At 36.3% G+C, this 19,997-nt stretch overlaps 1 protein-coding gene across 1 annotated transcript; it reads left to right on the top strand.

The window, feature by feature from the left end:
* The first annotated feature begins 3,785 nt into the window (after window positions 1-3,785).
* Window positions 3,786-19,223, top strand: LOC110782681 (3-isopropylmalate dehydratase large subunit, chloroplastic-like). Its single transcript, XM_021986892.2, has 16 exons — window positions 3,786-4,205; window positions 4,968-5,094; window positions 5,188-5,334; window positions 5,964-6,134; window positions 12,110-12,262; window positions 12,350-12,418; window positions 12,504-12,620; window positions 14,970-15,044; window positions 15,136-15,213; window positions 15,349-15,444; window positions 15,870-15,919; window positions 16,216-16,270; window positions 16,384-16,515; window positions 17,604-17,651; window positions 17,751-17,909; window positions 18,924-19,223. Exons 2-16 carry the CDS (start codon window positions 5,044-5,046, stop codon window positions 19,059-19,061), a joined length of 1,539 nt encoding a protein of 512 aa, XP_021842584.1. The 5' UTR covers window positions 3,786-4,205; window positions 4,968-5,043; the 3' UTR covers window positions 19,062-19,223.
* Window positions 19,224-19,997: the final 774 nt, after the last annotated feature.

Raw genomic sequence — 19,997 nt, 5'->3', positions numbered from 1 at the left:
TAATTTACCTTCCTCAAACCCCCATCCCCCCATTTTCAATATAATATCCCACGTCCCTTTCACTCCCTCTCTCCCCCCACCTAATTTTCCTAACCATCAATGTTTAATTAATTTACCTTCCCCAAACCCTCCATTTTCAATATAATACCCCGCGTCCCTTTCACTCCCTCTCTCCCTCATTTATCACCCACTTCCTCTCTGATTTCTTTCTCTCTCTAACTCATTTCCCTCATCTCGCTCTCTCTCTCTCTTCAAACTCTACGTGTTCTTCCTAAAACCCTTGAGTTTTCCGCCTTTGCTTTCTCTCTCTTTCTTCAAATCACTCAGATCTGAAGTTTTTTCTACCCAACTTTGTGATACATCATCATCGAAATATAGTTTCGACAAGATCCCCACTAAATTTGTCCCCTTTTTTGGTCCCAAATTTTTGTTTTTCGACAAAATCTTGATTTTGAGTCGACAAAATTTAGGGCTTTCTTGATTTTCAATGGGTTCTCGTTCTTCTAAATCTCTTGCTGATTCTTTCATGGGTACTTCTGGGCAAAGAATTCCTAATCCTAACTATGATTTGGGTTTGAAGTGTAATTGCCCAAATAACGAGCACTCGTATTCTGGCGAGTATTTGAATAACTTGAGGTTGGCCCAGAAAGAGAAAACGAGTACTCGTAATTATTTGAAAGCGTGGTTTGAGAAGAGGGAAGTGGAGCCTGGTGAAGAGGTTGAGTCAAAATACGACGATCAGTTGCCCACAGCCTCAGATCTGCGATTTTTTGGCAAAGAAGACAATGTTGAGGTAATTTATTTCTGGATTAGGGTTTTTTGGGTCTTTGCCCACAACCTATGAAAAGATAAACTACACATATTACTTCCTAACATCAACCCCAACAAAACACAAATCAGTAATCTAATAACCATCAACAATTAGGGGTACTTATCGGTGCTTGTAGTTGGAATCGTAGTTATCCGGTGCCTGAGTTTCATCGGAATCCGAATTGAAAGCGATAGCTTTTTTTGAGCTCAGCTCAAGTGTGGAGGATTCAGGAGCAATCTCTTCAGAAGGTGTATTGGCAGGCGTATTAGGCACACATTCGCCATTAATCTCGTCCTCATCATCTTCAGAGTCATTTTGAGACTTCCAATTCTGGTTAGAAGCCTCACGTTTTTTCATCATAAATTCCTTCCAATTTTTATGATCATCCTCAAGTTTTATGATCCAGTTGCTCATGAAAGCTTCAGAATCAGTGATTAGCTCCAACGCAGGCAAATGCCGGCTCATCCTATTAAAATACTCGCCATCAGTCTCCGTGGAAGTACGACGACAGTATGGATCCATGAAGAATTCGAGACAAACCCTAGAATTGATTTCCCCAAAATTCTTGTATATCACAAATTCACAAACCCTAGAAAGGATTTTCCTCCCAAATTCACGAAAATCCACAAATCACAAACCCTATAATTGATTTTTCACCAAAATACACAAAATCCCCAAATCACTAAGAGCATATTTTTTCCCCAAATCACAAAACCCTATAACTTATTTTCGCTCAAATTCACGAAAATCCCCAATAACCCTTGAACTTTCCCCCAAAATCACGAAGATCCCCAATTACCGAACCCGATTATCTCGCAAATTGACCGGAATCCCAACATGCAGAACCCTAAATCTAATTTTCCCCTAAAATCATGAGCGATGCGAGAGATTAATCAGATAAACCCTAAATCTAGGACTAATTCTTCCCCAAATTCACGAGAAAGGAGAGAAGATTTGAAGAGAAACCCTAATTCTTAGTTTAAGAGAAGATGAAGAAAATTTTAAAAAAAATCATCATTTTTTTTATCAAGGAGGAGCCAAAATCACGTTTCTGGTTTGAAGTGTGGATGAAGATGGTGAAATTTTATGGTTTGAAGTCTGGAAAGAGGGTGGATCTAGTTAATTGAAGAGAGGAGAAGATGAAGACGACGAGAAGGTTTTGCTTTGGAAGTTACGAGAGAGAGAGAAAGCAATTGATTGAAATAAATTCCAAGAATTTGAATGAGTTTACTGAAAGTTACGAGAGAGGAGAGAGACAAAAATTAAATCAGAGGTGTTAAATTGGTGGGAAGGGTTAACAATCATAATTATTGGGTTAATAATAGGTGAAGGGTTAACAATCATAAATTATATAAGTGGGCCAACAAAAATGGTAAGTGGATGAATAAAATAATAAGATAAGAGGGTATAATTGTAAAAGTTGTATTCTAAAAATGGAATAAAGCATAAGTGTAAAGAACTTTCAGGAATGCACTTAAACGGAAAGCGTAAAGCGTAAATAGGAACGGAGGTAGTATATACGAAGCATTATATATTTTTTAGTTTTTAGTTTTTATTTTTTATTAATATTTTTTATTTTTTATTTAGGGGAGAGAGAGGGGGAGAAGAATGGACAAACCAAACACCATTCTTAAACAAAGGGTTTTCATTCCATTCTCCTTGATTCCCATTCTCATTCTTTTTCCCTTTCCCCTTCTCCAACCAAACTGCCCATTAGTATTAATAAATATAATTTGCATTATTAAAGTAAAAAGAAGGAATCTTTGTTCATATTAATTATTTTTTAAGTCGCGTGTATGATACCAAACGTAAAAAACAAAAAAAACTAGGGAGTATTTTGTATCTTTTTTAATCCGTGTACTCCCCCTGTCCCAGAATACTCGCACCACTTTCCTTATAAAGTCGTCTCGGATTACTCTCACCGTTTCTATAAAATGACAAACTTGATTAATATTATACTTACCCATTGACCGGCTAATATCTCTTTTCCTTAAAAAAATATACAGTATTAAAAAATAAGTCATTTTCCACTATCCATCTTAAAAGTTGACCCATTTTCCATTATTCATATTAAAAAAGTACTTCACTATCAACTATCATTTAATTAAATAATAAGTCAATTATATTGGATTAAACTCTGTGCGGTCAAACCCATTGTTGTTAAACTCCCCATTCGGATCTTACGATCCTACGATTCTACGATCCAAAAACATGCCACCGATCCGGATCTTAGGTAGGATCTTAATTTGTGTAGGATCTTACGATCCTATCTCGATAAAATTTTTGAGTGGTGAGTTCTTAATACGATCCTACGATTCTACGATCAGACCCAACGATCCTATCCAACATACAATATTTCAAGATAACAATTTCTTTTATTACTAAATACTTCATAATCATATATCATTAGAAACATCATACTTTTCTATCAATAAATTAGTTATAAAACAAGTATCTTATTCACTTAAAAGTACAGAAATTCATATAATTTCAACAACCTTGCGCATATCTTATTAATTTCTCTTGAATCTACACAAGTATTAATCTTATGTGAGCTAAAAATGATATTTAAGTATTAAGATTACATGAATACATGATTTAACATTTCATTTTAATAATATAACCATTATTTTTATTATTTAGTAGGATCTTACGATCCCACGATCCGATTCTACCAATCCGATCCTACCCCCTTCCTCGATCCAAAGTAGAATCCCGATCCTGTCAACCTTGGTCAAACCAGTTCGAGTATTCTGGGACTGATGAAGTAATACTCCCGTGTTCAATTACATTCCATTAAACTCTATGCAGGTCAAACCAATTCGAGTATTTGGGGACTGATGGAGTAATACACCCGTGCTCAATTTATGCCGGTCAAACTAAACTAAACTTAAACTTAAACTAGTGGCTTCTGCAAGACTGGTATATACAGTAGAGATATAGCGAGCCAGTGGCGGAACTACCATTGGTCCCGGTGGGTGACGTGACCCAGCGAATTTTTTGACAAAAAAAAGAATAAAAAAAAGAAATTTCGCCCAAAGCAGACTACAGACCCGTATTTCGCCCAAAACTATTCCCCTTAGCGCCGCCCAGCCTCTGAGAGCCACCTCACGTCCTCACCGTTACCGAGTTACCGGGACCAGCCGCACCACTGTCCGCGGCTCACCTCACCGGCGGCAGCCGTCCAGTACAGCAGTACTCCGTTTCGATCCGCGGCTCACCTCAATTGCTTAACTCCTCAACTCCTCAAGTAAGCGAGCCCAGCCACTCAGCCATAGCAGCCTCCCCGGCCGGCGGCCACCCACCTATACGCGTCACGCTTTCCCAGCCGGACTCCGACAACCGCCTGGCCGCCCACCTCACGACTCACGAGTCACCATTCACCAATCTTGAGGTTAGTCTAATGCTCTAAATTTCTAATTGTCTAAATGTCAGTCTAATTAGTCTCTAAATCAATTATTGCTTCATGTTTTTATTATAATTTATGAATTGTGATTGATTTCTCATGTTAATTTGTCAAAATTTCAGTTATTGCATTATTGGTGAATGGTGATTGGAAATTTGGAATTGAGATATTAGTCAGATTAGTATTGTTATGATTTATGAGATTGGTTATTGCAGGATTTTAATTCATTTCTGATTGAATTATGATTGATTGAAGTTGGAATTGCAAATGAAAATGAAGTAAAAAATTTGAATAACAGGGAGTTATCATTATTTCGTCCACTGACTTGATTTTTGAGTTTGTTTTAATATTTTGTTGTTTTAACAGGGAGTCATCAATTTGTTGTTGTTGTTGTTGTTTGTTTTAATTGTTCAATTTGTTTGTTGTTGTTTTAATTTAATGGAATGTTGACTGGTTGTTAATTTGTTATTGATTTATGGGTGAATTGTTGTTTTAGTTTGAGTAATGCATTAGTTGGATTGATCATTGGGTATTGTGAATCACTAATGTGATTATGTGAATCTTGTTGTAATTGTGAATCACTAATGTGATCATTGGGTATTGTAGGTATTTGATTGTAATATGTACTTTCGGGACGAATTTTATTTTTAGGTACTTATATATTGTGTGTTTTTATATTGATATTGCGGTGCATTAACGATGGTGACCCAACACCCTAACACCCTAACATTCCTGGATACGCCACTGTAGCGAGCCCCCCTTCTCCGAGACATTCATTACCAGAAACCAAAACAAATTTGGTGACTTCGCATATATTCATCATCTAATGGCAATTTCTCAAGCAATTTCTTCAACATCTTCATCCTTTTTCCGCAAGGTTATTAATTTTTAATTAAATCAATTCAACTCCCTTATGTGTATTGTGAGTTTGATTTATGACCCTTTTAAATTTACTTGTTTTTGGTTGCAGAATGATTTGGGACTCTCTGCTTTGTCTTCCTCTTCCTCGAATTGCTCCCAATTTGCAGCTTCAAAATACAGGAAGATGAAGTCTAAGAAGATAGTTTCAGTCATGGCTCCACAACAAACTCAGAGAAACCCTTCTACAACGGGCTCGGTTTGTTCTTTTCTAACAACCCTATTTATTAGTTTTGATTTTTTTTTTTTTTTTGGCGTGACGAGAGCCAGGCTATGGAAATGATGTGGACGTGATTCGATTCTAGGTCTTGGGTACTAGGAACCACACTTCCCCAAACTTTAAGCTTGTTAGCTTTGACATTCATGTTGATTCTTTGTTTTTATGATTTTATTGGTTTATAGTTTGGGAATTGTCGTTGAAGTTTTTCTGGTATTAGGAGAGACACATAGGGTAATGATATAGATGGGATACGTTAATTTTGATTATTTGTTTGTATGATTTTTATTGTTTCGTTGTTTGGGAATTGTCATTGAAGTTTTTCTAGTGTGACAGAGAGACACATAGTGACATAGGGCAATGATGTAGTCGGGATACATTAACTTTGATTATTTGTTTGTATGATTTTTATTGGTTCATTGTTCGGGAATTGTCATTGAAGTTTTCTGGTGTGGCGAGAGATACATAGGCCAATGATGTAGATGGGAATTGGGATGCACTAATTTTGATTATTTGTTTATATGATTCTTATTGGTTCATTGTTTGGGAATTGGGATTTGCTATGTTTTTGTAGGATTAATTTGATTTTGGATTTGTATTTGAATATTTAGGTGAAAAATGCAATGACAATGACGGAGAAGATATTGGCTAGGGCTTCAGAGAAACCCCAGTTAGTCCCAGGTGATAATGTGTGGGTTAATGTTGATGTATTGATGACCCATGATGTTTGTGGACCTGGCTCCATTGGTATCTTTAAGAAGGAATTTGGAAAGAATGCCAAGGTATGTTTTTTCATCATAGAAGTGTTAGTATTTGGTTATTGATATTTTTTGTATTTGTTATGTAGTTCAAATTATCTGTGTGAAAATGTTCATTCATGATGTAAAAACTAGACCTAGTTATTAAACTCTTTCGATCACTACGCATCCACTTGCAAAGAGATTTGAGACAACCTTGCCAAGAGTACTAGAAGGTCATGGTTTTCTTTTAATCTTACGAATCTTAAGAATGAGAGCCTGAGAGGTGTGTTGAATATTGTTATTTGGAACGTAATACAATGACTAAATTAAGTAGAGAATCTGGAATGAGAGCTCGAGAGGTATGTTGAATATTGTTATTACGAATGTGATACAATGACTAATTAACTAGACTTTAGAATCCTGCACATCATACTTGAATAAGAATTATAGTTTTAGGTAGGCACATGCCTAAATGCACTTTAACAGATACTCCTTCCGTTCCACAAAGTTCTTCCCATTTGGAATTTTACTATTCACAATGGAAGAGAATCTTCTAAACTATTTCCAATATATATGAGAAAAAACTTAGTCATACGGGGTGTTGTTTGATTCGTCTCAATGAGTATTTTAACAATATCAAAATTTTATTATTTTTTAATAACATGTAATTAGAGATATTAAACATACAAAATGTGCATTGACAAATGTGCCCAAGGGAAATGGGAATAATTTTTTAGGAACAAAGGGAGTACAAGATTAGTAGTTCTTCTATCCAACATTTATTGTACATCTGATTAAGCATAATACGACGTATGTATTATTCATTCTGCTTTCGAATACTCGCAACACATATGTTTGTGCGTCGTTTTAGGAATGTTTGTGGGTCGTACATGAAAATGAATAAATTAATGTGTAAGTGGGGTTAATTGTGGTATTTTAATTGTTTATGTGAGAGAGAAATAATAAGAATTGGTGCAAGTGGGGGAGTTAGAACGAGTGTGAGAACTAGTGTTGGTAAGACCGAAGAATTCCCCATTACGATTGGAGTGCATCAAGGTTTCGCACTTAGCCCGTTTCTTTTTGCTATAGTCATGGACGAATTGAAGAGGTCCATCCAAGATGGTATACCCTGCTGCATGATGTTTGCAGATGATATTGTGTTGATTGATGAAACAAAAGAAGGAGTGGAAAGTAAGTTGGAGTTATGGAGACAAACTTTGGAATCTCGGGGTTTTAGGTTGAGTAGAAACAAGACGGAATATATGGAGTGTAAGTTTAGTGGAGTCCAAGATAGAGAGACAGGGGCGATTACCTTAGATGGGAAAATTGTCCAAGGCTCTGAAATGTTCCGTTATTTAGGATCTATTATCCAAAAGGATGGAGAATAGGATGGCGATGTGGCCCATAGAATCAAAGCAGGTTGGTTGAAGTGGAAAGGTTCCACGGGGTTCCTATGTGATTCAGGCATGCCCCAAAGAATGAAGGGAAAATTTTACCGCACGGCAATTCGACCGGCTTTGTTATACGGCACGGAATGTTGGGCAGTGAAACATTGTCACGTGCACAAGATGAATGTGGCGGAGATGCGCATGTTACGTTGGATGTGTGGGCATACAAGAAAGGATCGTTTGAGGAATGAGATTATTAGGAAGAAAGTAGGGTTGCACCGATTGAGTTTAAGATGATGGAAAATCGTTTAAGATGGGTTGGACATGTAAGCAGAAGATCAAATGATGCCCCGGTTAGGAGGATAGAAGGGTGGCAAAGGGATAGAATTGCAAGGGGTAGGGGAAGACCTAAGAAAACTTGGAGGAAGGTGATTGAGCACGATATGAGCTTTCTTGGGATTGAGGAAAATATGGCGTTAGATAGGACAGAGTGGAGGGAGAGAATATACATTGATGACTTCATTTGACTAATACAACTTCAATGTTTCTGATTCTCTTTTATCTTTATTTTTATTTTTATTTTTATTTTACTTTTATTTTATTTTTTAAGTTCTTTCAATTTTTTTTTAAATTTTTTAATTTTTTAATTTCACATGCTATTTTGAAATGTACTTATTTTATTTATTTTAAACTTTACTTATTTTTTATTATCTCTTACAATATTTCTTCTATAATATATATATATATATATATATACACACATTTTTTCTCTTATCATACTTTCATTAATTTCACTTTCTTTTCCTTGTTTTTTTTCTTTTTACTTCCTGCTTCTTTCTGGTTTGATTGGTGACAATGACGATCTCCTACGACGATTCATGTTAGCCGACCCCGAATCATTTTGGGACTAAGGCTTGTTGTTGTTGTTGTTGTTGTTGCAAGTGGAGTAAAAAAGGAGAGAAAAGAATAAAGAATTAGTATGTAAAAAAAAAAAATGTTGCAAGTATTCAGAAACGACCGAAAGAGACAAGTGTTGCAAGTAGAAACAGAGGGGAGTATGAAGTAGTTATCCTATCTCACATGTCCCCAAGTGTGTCTTCAACTATAAAGGCATATAGTGCATACCTAGGTCAAGAGCTGAAATTTCATGTCGTATTAACCTCTACAGTTACTTTTGTTGAACTAATATATTGTCTTGGGGGATTTTTATAATGTACTCCCTCTGTTTCTTTTTCTATGTACCACTTCCCATAAAAAAGGTGTTGTCTTTGTTCTGTCTGCTTCTACTTTATTCTATTTTTCGTTAATATATTTTACCATCTTACCTTTTTCCCCACAATAGTTATACCTTTCCACTATCTCTCTCTTACTTTACCCACCTTTTTCTTCGACCACCAACTATTACCCATTATTTTACCACATCTTTCTTAGTTGTTCCATTTTTTTTCTTAAATCCAATCACCTCTGCTAGAAACAAGAGTTCACAGTAATTGGGTACATAATAAATAACGGAAGGAGTATGTGCCAAGTTAATGCTCCTAATCTCTTTGAAATGAAGGATGGGTTCGTCTGTACTTACTACTTGAAGAGCTGACTGCCAAAATAACTAAAAAGAAAGTGCAAAGGTAAGGACATTTTACCCCCACCACCTTGTAGTAATCCCAAGTTATAGGATAATTGTGATGCTCAGACTTGAATACAAATGTCAAACTTGGATATGGTTCCAAGAGTCTCATATGAAAATTTCTAAATTAGAAGACGCATGTGTTACGGTTATTAGTATCCAAGTTATGATTGGGACACATGTAAACAATAATTGCCTTCGCCGCCTTTGGTACGCATGTGGATATGAAGTATCAACTTCTTTGTCTGGCGAAAAATTAAAGTATCCAAATGTCCGTAAGAATAGGGGTCCTGCTGCGCCTGAACTGAGGCGCAATGAATAATTTTTTTAAAAAAAGAAAATTGAGGACTGATGTGCGCCTCTTTGAAATCTCTATGCCTAGGCCATTTGGGGCACTGAATGAGCTCCAAGGCGCACTTTCCTGTACACTGGTCCATACCCATTTAGAGTGTCAAATTACTCAAGTATTTGACATGTATAGTTGAGTTAAAATTAAGAATGCAAACATCATAAGGAGACTCTGATCCGAGGCTTTATAGCAGATGCTTCACCTCTACATACCCAGTGTCCCAGTCCATCCTTTAGATTAAGATTCCTTTATTTGTTTTAGCCGTGGCACGAAGGAAAACCTTTCGGCTTTAAGATATTGAATTGCCTATACAGCAATCTCCCTTATATTCACCTTGTAGTGAACCTTAAATAACTAATTCTCTCACGCTTTGAAAAGCTTTAATAATGGAAGAGCATATTAAAGGAATTCAACTGCACACTGTGGAAGTTATATTATTTTCTTGTAGTTACTTGTTACCGAAACTTCCAGTATCAACAGCTCAATACTTTCTATTTCTGATAAATACCACTCTCTGTTTTATCACAGGGAATAACCATATGGTGAAATAATTCCTGTTTCTTTTTGAAGGCAGGAGCAAAATAATATATACTGCCAATGCCAAATGACCTTAATTGCTCATATGAATGTATAATGAGAATTTCAAGCTATCTTGGTTATTAATAAAACTTATTAATTGCCAAAAAAAATAAAAAAATTGAGGGGATTTGTGTTTAAACAGCAGTAGGAGGAGACCTATGTGTGAGACATGTAGCAATCAAACCATTGAGGGGCTTTGTGTTTAAACAGCAGTAGGAGGAGACCTATGTGTGAGACATGTAGCAATCAAACCCAATCACCCCCAATTTTGAATTTACAAATTAGCTTGAAGTAAGATTTTAGCTGTTTCTCATAAATGCTTACATTTTCCTTTGAGACCTATCCACTCCAGAAATTTGATGATTCCCTTGAAAGCGTAGAATTCTTTCGCAGCAGAATCAGGAAAATCCAGCTCTTTTATCAGACCTGACGAATTTGACCGAACTGTAAAACTGATTATCAACGGGAGCTATAAATGGCTTCAGAATAGGTCATGCATTGCTTTTGTAAGACAGCAAATGTTTCCATGATGCTCTTGAATAGTCATCGTCAATGGTGCATTGGTGATAAGATAGTGACAGTCAGTTGCTTCCTACTAATAGTTTGTGGATTTTGCTCTAATGCTCATTATGAGCCCTGAAAGAGACACTGATTAAAAAAAAAGGCCTGACTGGTCTGGAAGACAACGCCTTGACTAATTTGCATATAAAATACTGTCGGTGTAAACTTCATAGTACCCTTATGCTCCATGGTGCCATTTGGAATAGTGTTGTGCAAGGTGAAGGTGTATGAGGTGATCTGTGCTATGATGTGCCACTATCTAGTACCATTTACTGATTTGCAGTAGGGTGAAGGCAACAAGAGTTACCTACCATGAGTTCAGGACCAGGTGTCTGACTTGCGGCAGTGATCAAGTTGTGTATGTTAAGCGACGTCATTAGCTGAGACTTCCCAACTGTCATTGTATTTTGATTGTTGCTTGTCATTCCTTCACCATTACTATATTCTATTTACTGAGTAATGCTATCAACTACACCATTCCGCCATCAACACTATCATCAAAATGTCCTGTTCGATTGTGTTATGTGTTTCATTTTATCCCTTTAAAAGTCGAATAGATTTCTGGTTTTGTTCTTACTTTGTGAACTCAAGCTTCTCTTGAATTGATACAACAAGAACAATTAGGAATATGTCCATATGCTATAATTTTGTCCAAGCATTTCCTTAGTTTGTTACTGTAAGTTCCAATCTGGACCTAATTGCGCTTGGACTTGATAAGTTGGTGCTCTGTTTTACTGTCCAAACTCCAAAGTGTTCAACCAACTCGTCCTTTGTCTCTTGTGGTGTAGCAGGGTAACACACACTATCCCTAAAGTCATCCTATAATGTATGGATCTACCAGGAAATACCATGTCGTTACAGTGCTCTTGTTTGCTTGATTGCTATGAATTTGCGGTGAATATATATTGGTATTTCAGTGCTACCATTAATGAAATATGTATTTGGCACATAAAGCAACCGGTAAAGGTAAAGAGGAGTGTGTCTGTTCCATTATTTTTTGCATGCAAAAGGGGTATAACTTGATAAAATACAGAAAGAGATGAAAATTCGTGACATATATTTTCTATAGTGGTGTCTCATAGCCCGGTCCAAAGGGGCCTGAACAGACTGGGTCAGTATATGAAGAACCATGAATGGAATGCTTAAGCATCTTGAGAGGGTCGGCCATGGGCCAGTCTGCGGGCCAATCCATGCCAGGCTAAAGTGTTTGTCAATTGCTTTGTAGTATTTTGGAAATGAGTTTGGATGAAAAGATGCTGAGTTACCTTAGCTGGACTTTTGTCACTGACGCTACAAACAGGCCTCCCCCTGGCTGTTATTCGGGTTACATATGGTTGGGTCTGAGCCAGTCCGGGCCACTAGTCACCTCCACTTCAATGCATTTTGAATCATATTATTCCCCTCTTTTGTCCAAAATTTACTTCAACATGGAACTTATCATTTGTTGTTCATCTATGCATTAGCTTCTTATATTCACCTGTCAAGTCGTAACTGTTACTTGTGTTGTTTTTTGAAGGTCTGGGACCGTGAAAAGGTTGTCATTATTCCCGATCACTATATTTTTACAAAAGATGAACGGGCCAACAGGAATGTTGATATCTTGAGAGACTTCGTGAAGGAGCAAAATATAAAATATTTCTATGATATAACTGATCGTTCCGACTTTAAGGTATGTTGCTTGCTGAATATGCTGATACTATTAAGTATTAACAGTTTTCGTTCATGATTATATATTAATGACTCTACACCTGCGCAGGTTAATCCTGACTACAAAGGTGTATGCCATGTCGCTCTTGCACAAGAGGGTCATTGTAGACCTGGAGAGGTATACGGTCCTGGCAACTTTGTCACTTGTTATTTTTCCATTTATTGTTGTAAAGCCACACGTCTCATATACTTGTTAATTATAGGTCTTGTTAGGGACCGACTCTCATACATGTAATGCCGGAGCATTTGGCCAATTTGCCTCTGGAATTGGCAATACTGATGCTGGTTTCGTTTTGGGCACTGGTAAAATATTGTTAAAGGTTCGAAACTCATTTCCTTTAACTAATAAGTCCATATTCAACTTATTTAATGGGTTTTCTGTTGTTACCACTTTTTTCTGTTCCGAGCTTTATTTGAAAGGCTAAGGTTTTTCTTTTTAGGTGAGGGCTTTTGTATGGTTGCTAGTTTTGGGCGGGATTAATTCCTTATGATACGCTCTAAACCTACACCTGAGTTTAGCCATCTTGCAAGATATCTTCCCTTACCTAACAGTGCAATTTTCTCCTACGCCTTTCTCTGTTGTCTAGTGGCTCAATATCTTTGGGGCAGTTGTTAGTCACGAGTTATTAAAGTTGTTGTAAATTCCCTTTGTGGGGTTTAGGCCTTTAGGGTAACCAAGGGAAGAAGTTACAGGCTTGCAGCAGTGTGCTTCTTGATAGTGTATTTTGTGTGAGCTGATTTTGCTTATTTTCTTGAGGCTGCTCTTTCATGCCGTCATGCGACATGTTTTTGGATAGGACTTGAAAGCAGTGTATAAAAAAGCGCAAAGCGCACTAAAGCGATATGTGTCCTAGAGCTTAAGCGCAAGGCGCGCGCTTCATTGAAGTGAAGCGCACTTTTTAAGAATGAAAGGTTTTTTACTATTACGCATATATATCTTACTAAAATAACCACAAAAATATATAAACATCAGATTTGCTTCCAAATATATACTCCCTCCGTCCCATAATATAGTGCCTATTTTCCTAATCCGGTGTCCCTAAATGATGTGCCTATTTCTATTTTAAACCATTATATTTTTCCCATAATACACTCATAAAGAATTTGTAATGCCAATATTATCCTTAAAAAGTCAGACATTTGTACTTTGAAAATCGTACTATCTGATTTTTATTCAACCCATGTATTCGTTTTTCGAGGCCCACTTCTAAGTTCACACCTTCTCTCTGTTCATCTCATCTCACAATTCTCTCTCTTCCTCTACACCATTACCCTAATTTCCGAGCTCTCTGATTCTTCGTTTCTAGGTTCTGTTTCTCTCTGTTCTGGTTCTTCGTTTCTGGGTTCTGTTTCTTCGTTTCTGGGTTCTTAAATCTGGGTTCGTATTTTCTTCGTTTCTAGGTACTTAAATTTGGGTTTGTGTTTTTTTCGTTTCTAGTTTCTGTTTCTTCGTTTCTGGGTTCTTAAATCGTTGAAGGAAGAAACTTTATTCACAGCGAAACAAATCAGCTGATGACTTATTATTGACCCTTATGGCCCCAAGACATTTCTTTAGTAACCAAGAATCATCAGTGAATAGGAGATGTGTTCTCAAATCTGGGTTCATTCGTGGTTTCAAGATGATGACTTGTACAAACATAATTAAAATGTTTAATTGCTGTTTTTTTTATCAAAAAAATAAAAGTAAAATTAAATAAAACATGTACTTTATCTTGAAAGTAAAAACAATGATTTATGTTATCCTATACCTTAATAACCGTGATTTTGGTCAAAATGGCACTATATTATGGGACGGAGGGAGTATTACTCTTTATTTTGACAAAAATAAGCATATAACATAGTGTTTATCCAGAAGCTAGGGTCGGCTACTGTGACTGTTGTCTTCTTCTTTTCTTCTTTTTCCTTTTCTTTTGGACTCTTGGTCTACTTTCTATTGTTAAGGATTAATAGGGAGTGGTCCAAAATACAAAAACAACATATAAAAAAAGCTTTTAATGTAAAGTAATAAAAATATAAAAGAATTTCAATGAAGCGCCAAAAAGCGCGCTTTTTGCGCTTCGCAGGCTTCATGCGCTTAAGCACAAGAGCTTCGCTCATACCTAATTAAGGCTTTTCCCTAGAGCTTCAGGGCTTAAAGCGCACTTTTTTAAACTCTGCTTGAAAGCTGAGGTTTTCCACAGACTTAGAGCATCTGGCGCTTTCATGGGTTACTCAATTTTTAGATTCAGCAGAGCATGGATTATTATTTTCTTTTCACTCAGGACAATTTCTCTTGCTTTATTCTTTTGAGTTATGACATTTTATCAATATAATCTGCGTTTCCGTTCTTTATTTATTGTAACAGTTGGGTTGGCAGAAAGATTAACAAAGAGGAAAAGAGTAGGGGTAGTCCAACATTTTTTTTTATTGATACTAGGGGTAAAGTTGTAACTTTATATGTAAATATTTCCTAAACGAGAACTGTCGCAATTAATGTGAAATTTCCGTAAAAGTAAATTGTTCTAAACTAAAGAACAGAGGATGTATTATTATTCTTTAGAAGAAGTAAATGTGGAAAAAATTTATACATTAATTCCAAACAGTCCAATCATCATTGTCTATTTCTCATACATATCTCTGTTTAAGCCTTTAAAGGTTAAATATTTTAGATACTTTTGAAACTTTTTCAGGTTCCTCCAACTCTTCGATTTGTAATGGATGGAGAAATGCCTGATTATTTGCTTGCGAAGGATTTGATCCTACAAGTAAGTGCAGCATGTTCTTGATTGGGCCTGTGTAATTGCAGCCCTATAATCATATATTGATTTCTCACCCTGATATCTGATTGATTTGCAGATCATTGGTGAAATATCAGTGGCAGGTGCAACATATAAATCGATGGAATTTGTTGGATCCACTGTTGAAAGTTTGACTGTATGATTTATATTGTTACTCTTTAAATTTTGTTTAGTTTGGAAGTTATATTGTCCAAATTTTACAATATATTGCGTATTTTTGTTTGATGTTCTACAAATTGCTGAAGTCACAATTGTATATGTGTGCTCTTAGATGGAAGATAGAATGACCCTTTGCAATATGGTTGTTGAAGCTGGAGGAAAGAATGGCGTTGTTCCTGTTGATAGTACCACACACAAATATCTTGAGGTTTGTGCATTATCTTCTATTTGGTATTCACTATCTGCCAAAATATCCTTCTACTTTTGAACGAGTTTTATGGACTTTCAGTCCTTCACTACGGCTTGGTGTATTATCCGAGAACAGTTATGTTCATTTACCCATTTATACTCCCTAATCCCTATTGCCCAGAGACCAGTGCTGCATCTTGTTGTATTTAGCCATATTGTTGAAGATACTCACTCTTCTCTGCTGTGGTACATTTTTTTTCTTTGATTGATCTATTAGACTGCTCATTTATGCGTTGCTTAGAAATAGACATTCTTTCTGATATCATGATTTTTTCAGACTGTCAATAGTAATCTAGAGAGAATAAGTTCATGTTTCTTGATACATAGAACTATTTGGATTGAGTTGTTTGGTTTGGTTACATAGGGTGGTTTCGTTTTGTGCAGGACAAGACTTCTATTCCATATGAACCTGTTTACAGTGATGATCAAGCGAGGTACTTATTGAATAATGTTAACGTTTTTGCAAATAGTATTACTGTTTATAACATTGGCTTTTTAGCAATTTAGCTCTGTAATTAATAACACGAAGCCTTGGATTTTTATTTTTAAATTTCCATTGAAGTCATGAAACTCCAAGCTCATTTTTTTGGAAAATATGTATAAAATTTATAGATAAGTGACACTGTGGCTTTCTTAAGCAACTCGTGCTAGCTCTATTGAGTAGTACTTTTGCATGCCTAATATTTACCTTAAACACTCCTCTGATGTCTTTTCTTCATTTGGATTTTAGATTCATGTCTGAGTATCGGTTTGATGTCTCAAAGCTAGAACCTCTTGTTGCAAAGGTAATGACATCACACTATTCTAATTTGAGACATTTCATCTGTCTGTCTTTATTGATCACGTCTCTGTTAAAGATTGAATTCATGTCAACTAACATCCTTTTAATTATTTGTAGCCTCACTCTCCTGACAACCGTGCTTTAGCAAGAGAGTGTAAAGATGTCAAAATTGACAGAGTATATATTGGTTCCTGTACCGGTGGGAAGACAGAAGATTTTCTAGCCGCAGCCAAAATCTTTATGGCCTCTGTAAGACCATACCCATGTTGCTTAATTACTGATTTGCTGATAAATTTAATTTGAAACTCTTTTATTTCTTTTAATGACGTGATGTGGGATGTCGTTCACCTGAGCTCATTTAGAACGGCCCTGCCCGATGTAATTGGGCTGATGTAAGGGTTGCTTGGCCCGGCCCGATGTAATTACCATAATTTTAAGGTCGTGGTCCGGCCCGCCTTTTGATCAGGTCTAGGATTAAGCTCTTGGATTTGTGCATTGCATAAGAACCTGACCACTTGGTGGGAATGTTGGATTTTGCATTTCTTCTCTCTTTGTTTCTTGACTGGAAGATACAGAGCTAATCTATGGATACTTTGGGTTATCAAAAACTCATACTTTGTGAAAATGTTCTTAGATATTTTTGTCCCCTGGGGTGCTAAGGTTTATTAAGACCATGTTCGTAGGGGAAAAGGGGTTTTCATTTGTATGAGAATTACAATCACAGAGGGACAAACCCTTATGTGAAATTTTGATCTGGTTTTCTATAGTAGTTGTTCAATGTTTAGATTTAAATAGTTTAAGCTCATTTTCTCTCCCTTTCGTCATATTGATATTACACATATGGTATTTGACAACAGTTTCTTTTATCCGTGTAGTTTAGTGCTTTAGTGCAACCCCCTTTTATTCCGTTAGTTTATGATATGGCCTATTCTTTTTATTTGCATTAATTAAGTAGTGTATACAAAAAAAAATTGGGAACAGAGATGCACATATGCTGTTTGTATTATGCTTTGCCAAGTTGTTAAGGGTTCCAGTCAGTGTAACTAAGATCCTGTCAGTGGCTTGTTACTCTTGTTAGTTGTTTTAATTTTTCGGGAGGGAAGATTGATAATTTACAGAGAATGTGAGAACTATCTTCTTCATGATCAAAACATTTGTTTATAATTTCCCTGAAGTGTGTTTGTTCTTTAAGTTGACATTTCTGATGAAATTCCTTGATGATGTTTGGCAGTCTGGCACCTTAAGTTAGTGGAGTATGTGGACGGTTTGTTTGATCAAGTATGTTGTAGAGTTTATTTTATTACCTGTGTGTTAATTTCATTAAATTTTTTTTACAGGGGAAAAAGGTCAAAGTCCCCACTTTCTTAGTACCTGCCACCCAGAAGGTTTGTAACCATCCATTTTTACTATGCACCTAGGGTCTAGGGATACGAACATTGAAAGGTGAAGTTTTTACATTAATTATCTCTGATGAACTATTTCAGGTCTGGGTGGATGTGTACACTCTTCCAGTGCCTGGTTCTGGTGGTAAGACATGTGCTCAGATATTTGAAGAAGCTGGGTGTGATACACCAGGCAGTCCAGGTTGTGGAGCTTGCCTTGGTGGCCCTAGAGACACTTATGCACGAATGAATGAGGCACAGGTAACTTACTCAACTCCTTATTCTAGTGTCTGTTGTGCACTTCAAGTTTAGTGTAGCGCCACGAGATTTTTGTATAGTATTTCAAAAAATATGTGCAAATTGAAGGTCAGAGTGTAAGACGAGGAAAATGCATGCATCTTGCTTGTTTAAGTTCATAAATGCTGGGATTGAGTTATCCTTATACCATCCATTTTGCCATCTCTGTTCTGCTACATCCCCTATTCTCTGAAGTTTTGTATTTCCGTTTTTGCCATTTCTTTTATGTTACCGCTTACCAGTGTTGAATCAGTATTCAACCTTCTAAAATAGTTTTCCATTTTTCTTTTGTCCATATCCTTGATAGTGTGCTTTGGACATCAGGAATTCAGGATCCAATTAGAAATACATATAAAATTGAGGAAAAAGATAACACAAAACCACCCTTAGTCTAATATTAAAAGCCACACCTAAGGCCCTAACTGATATTTGTATATTATTAAAGCTGATTATAACTCAGTTTCTGCCCACATGTACAATATTTCTTATTAGCGGAGTATCACATAGGGATGGTTTTCGAGAATTAAGACGGTGGTTATTTGGTTAAAAATCTCCTTAAAGGGTTGCTTTTCCTCACTTGGTTATAATAACAACCTTAGCAATCTTGGTGAATTGGTAGTCACTAGTTAAGCATAATGTTGTATATTTTTTAAGCAAGGATAGCATTTTAAATTTGTAAAGAAAACCGTCATATCCTTGATCATGTGCTTGTGAGCTAGCACTAAGATAATTGAAGCAACATGATACGGAGTAATAAGTTAATAGCCAATGTCCTTGTCAGATTGTGATGGCTGTATCCTTGTTCTTTACTGTATGATATACTTCTCCAACGTGCTAACCTATTATCATTAACTATTCTAATTTAAGCATAGGGTTGTTTACTTCAAAAGTTTGTGAGAGTGATATGCTGCATATGAACGAGATAGACCCATAGTTTAAGCTACCTTTGACTAAGCATGATTATGAAATGAATTGCAGGTTTGCGTGTCAACAACAAATAGGAACTTCCCCGGGAGAATGGGAAACAAGGAAGGGCAGATATATCTAGCATCTCCATACACCGCGGCTGCATCCGCGTTGACCGGTTTTGTTACTGACCCAAGAGAGTTCTTGTAGTGTCATTCATACATTTATCCACCTTCTGTTGTTGCTCAAGTCTTGAATCTTAATTTCTAAATTAATCATGTCTTTTTTTTGAAGTGAATGTATTTGACATTTTAGATATCACCTATTGTGTTTACTTCTCCAGAATTTATAGGCTTGATTTACTCGTTTGAAGTGGATTGATTTTTATTTATTTATCAAGCTTGCAATAAATATGAGGAAAGTAAACGTACGGAAATACGTAACCATTTTTAATTAAGACATCCATATTATAATATAAACATATTGAAAATTGTGATTTTAGTAATAACCCGCTATTGTTTATAATTTGTATCCTTCGAATTGACTTGACTAAACATTAACCCGTCCCGATATGATATGAACCTGTTATAATCCGGCTAAACTCGTTTACAGCCCGACATGCTCCAACCCGAACCGACTATAATCCGATCCGATCTGACCAACTCAATTATAACCCGATCTAATGTGAATCTAACCCGACATGAATCCGACCCGATACAACCCGTTTACAATCCGACCCAATATGACCCAATCTAATTATACCCCGACCTGATATTAACCTGAACCTACATGAGCCCGACCCGATATTAACCCGTGTTAACCAAACCGTTAATATTTCAACCAGACCCGATAGCCAAATGAACACGTTTCAACCCGATCCGTTTGTCCAAATTGACACCTCTAACAATGGGTACTCTTGTCCATGGTCTACAGATTACGAATGGTGTATCTTGGGTTATGGAAGAAAATAATGGCTAGGAAGAATTAATTTGCAGGAGCATGATAAATGTGAAATCAGTTGATAACTGAAATTCTCCATTTAAGATGATAGCTGAAAAAAGAGTTATGCAGACTTGGTAGAAAAAGATAAATTTAATTAATTGGAATATCCAAGTTGATTCAATCCATGGACTATGGACCATGGTG

The sequence above is a fragment of the Spinacia oleracea genome, chromosome 4 (assembly GCF_020520425.1).
Source record: "Spinacia oleracea cultivar Varoflay chromosome 4, BTI_SOV_V1, whole genome shotgun sequence".
Taxonomy (NCBI): domain Eukaryota; kingdom Viridiplantae; phylum Streptophyta; class Magnoliopsida; order Caryophyllales; family Amaranthaceae; genus Spinacia; species Spinacia oleracea.
The sequence above is the reverse complement of the archived record's forward strand: the minus strand, read 5'-3'. Positions and strand labels throughout refer to the sequence as shown.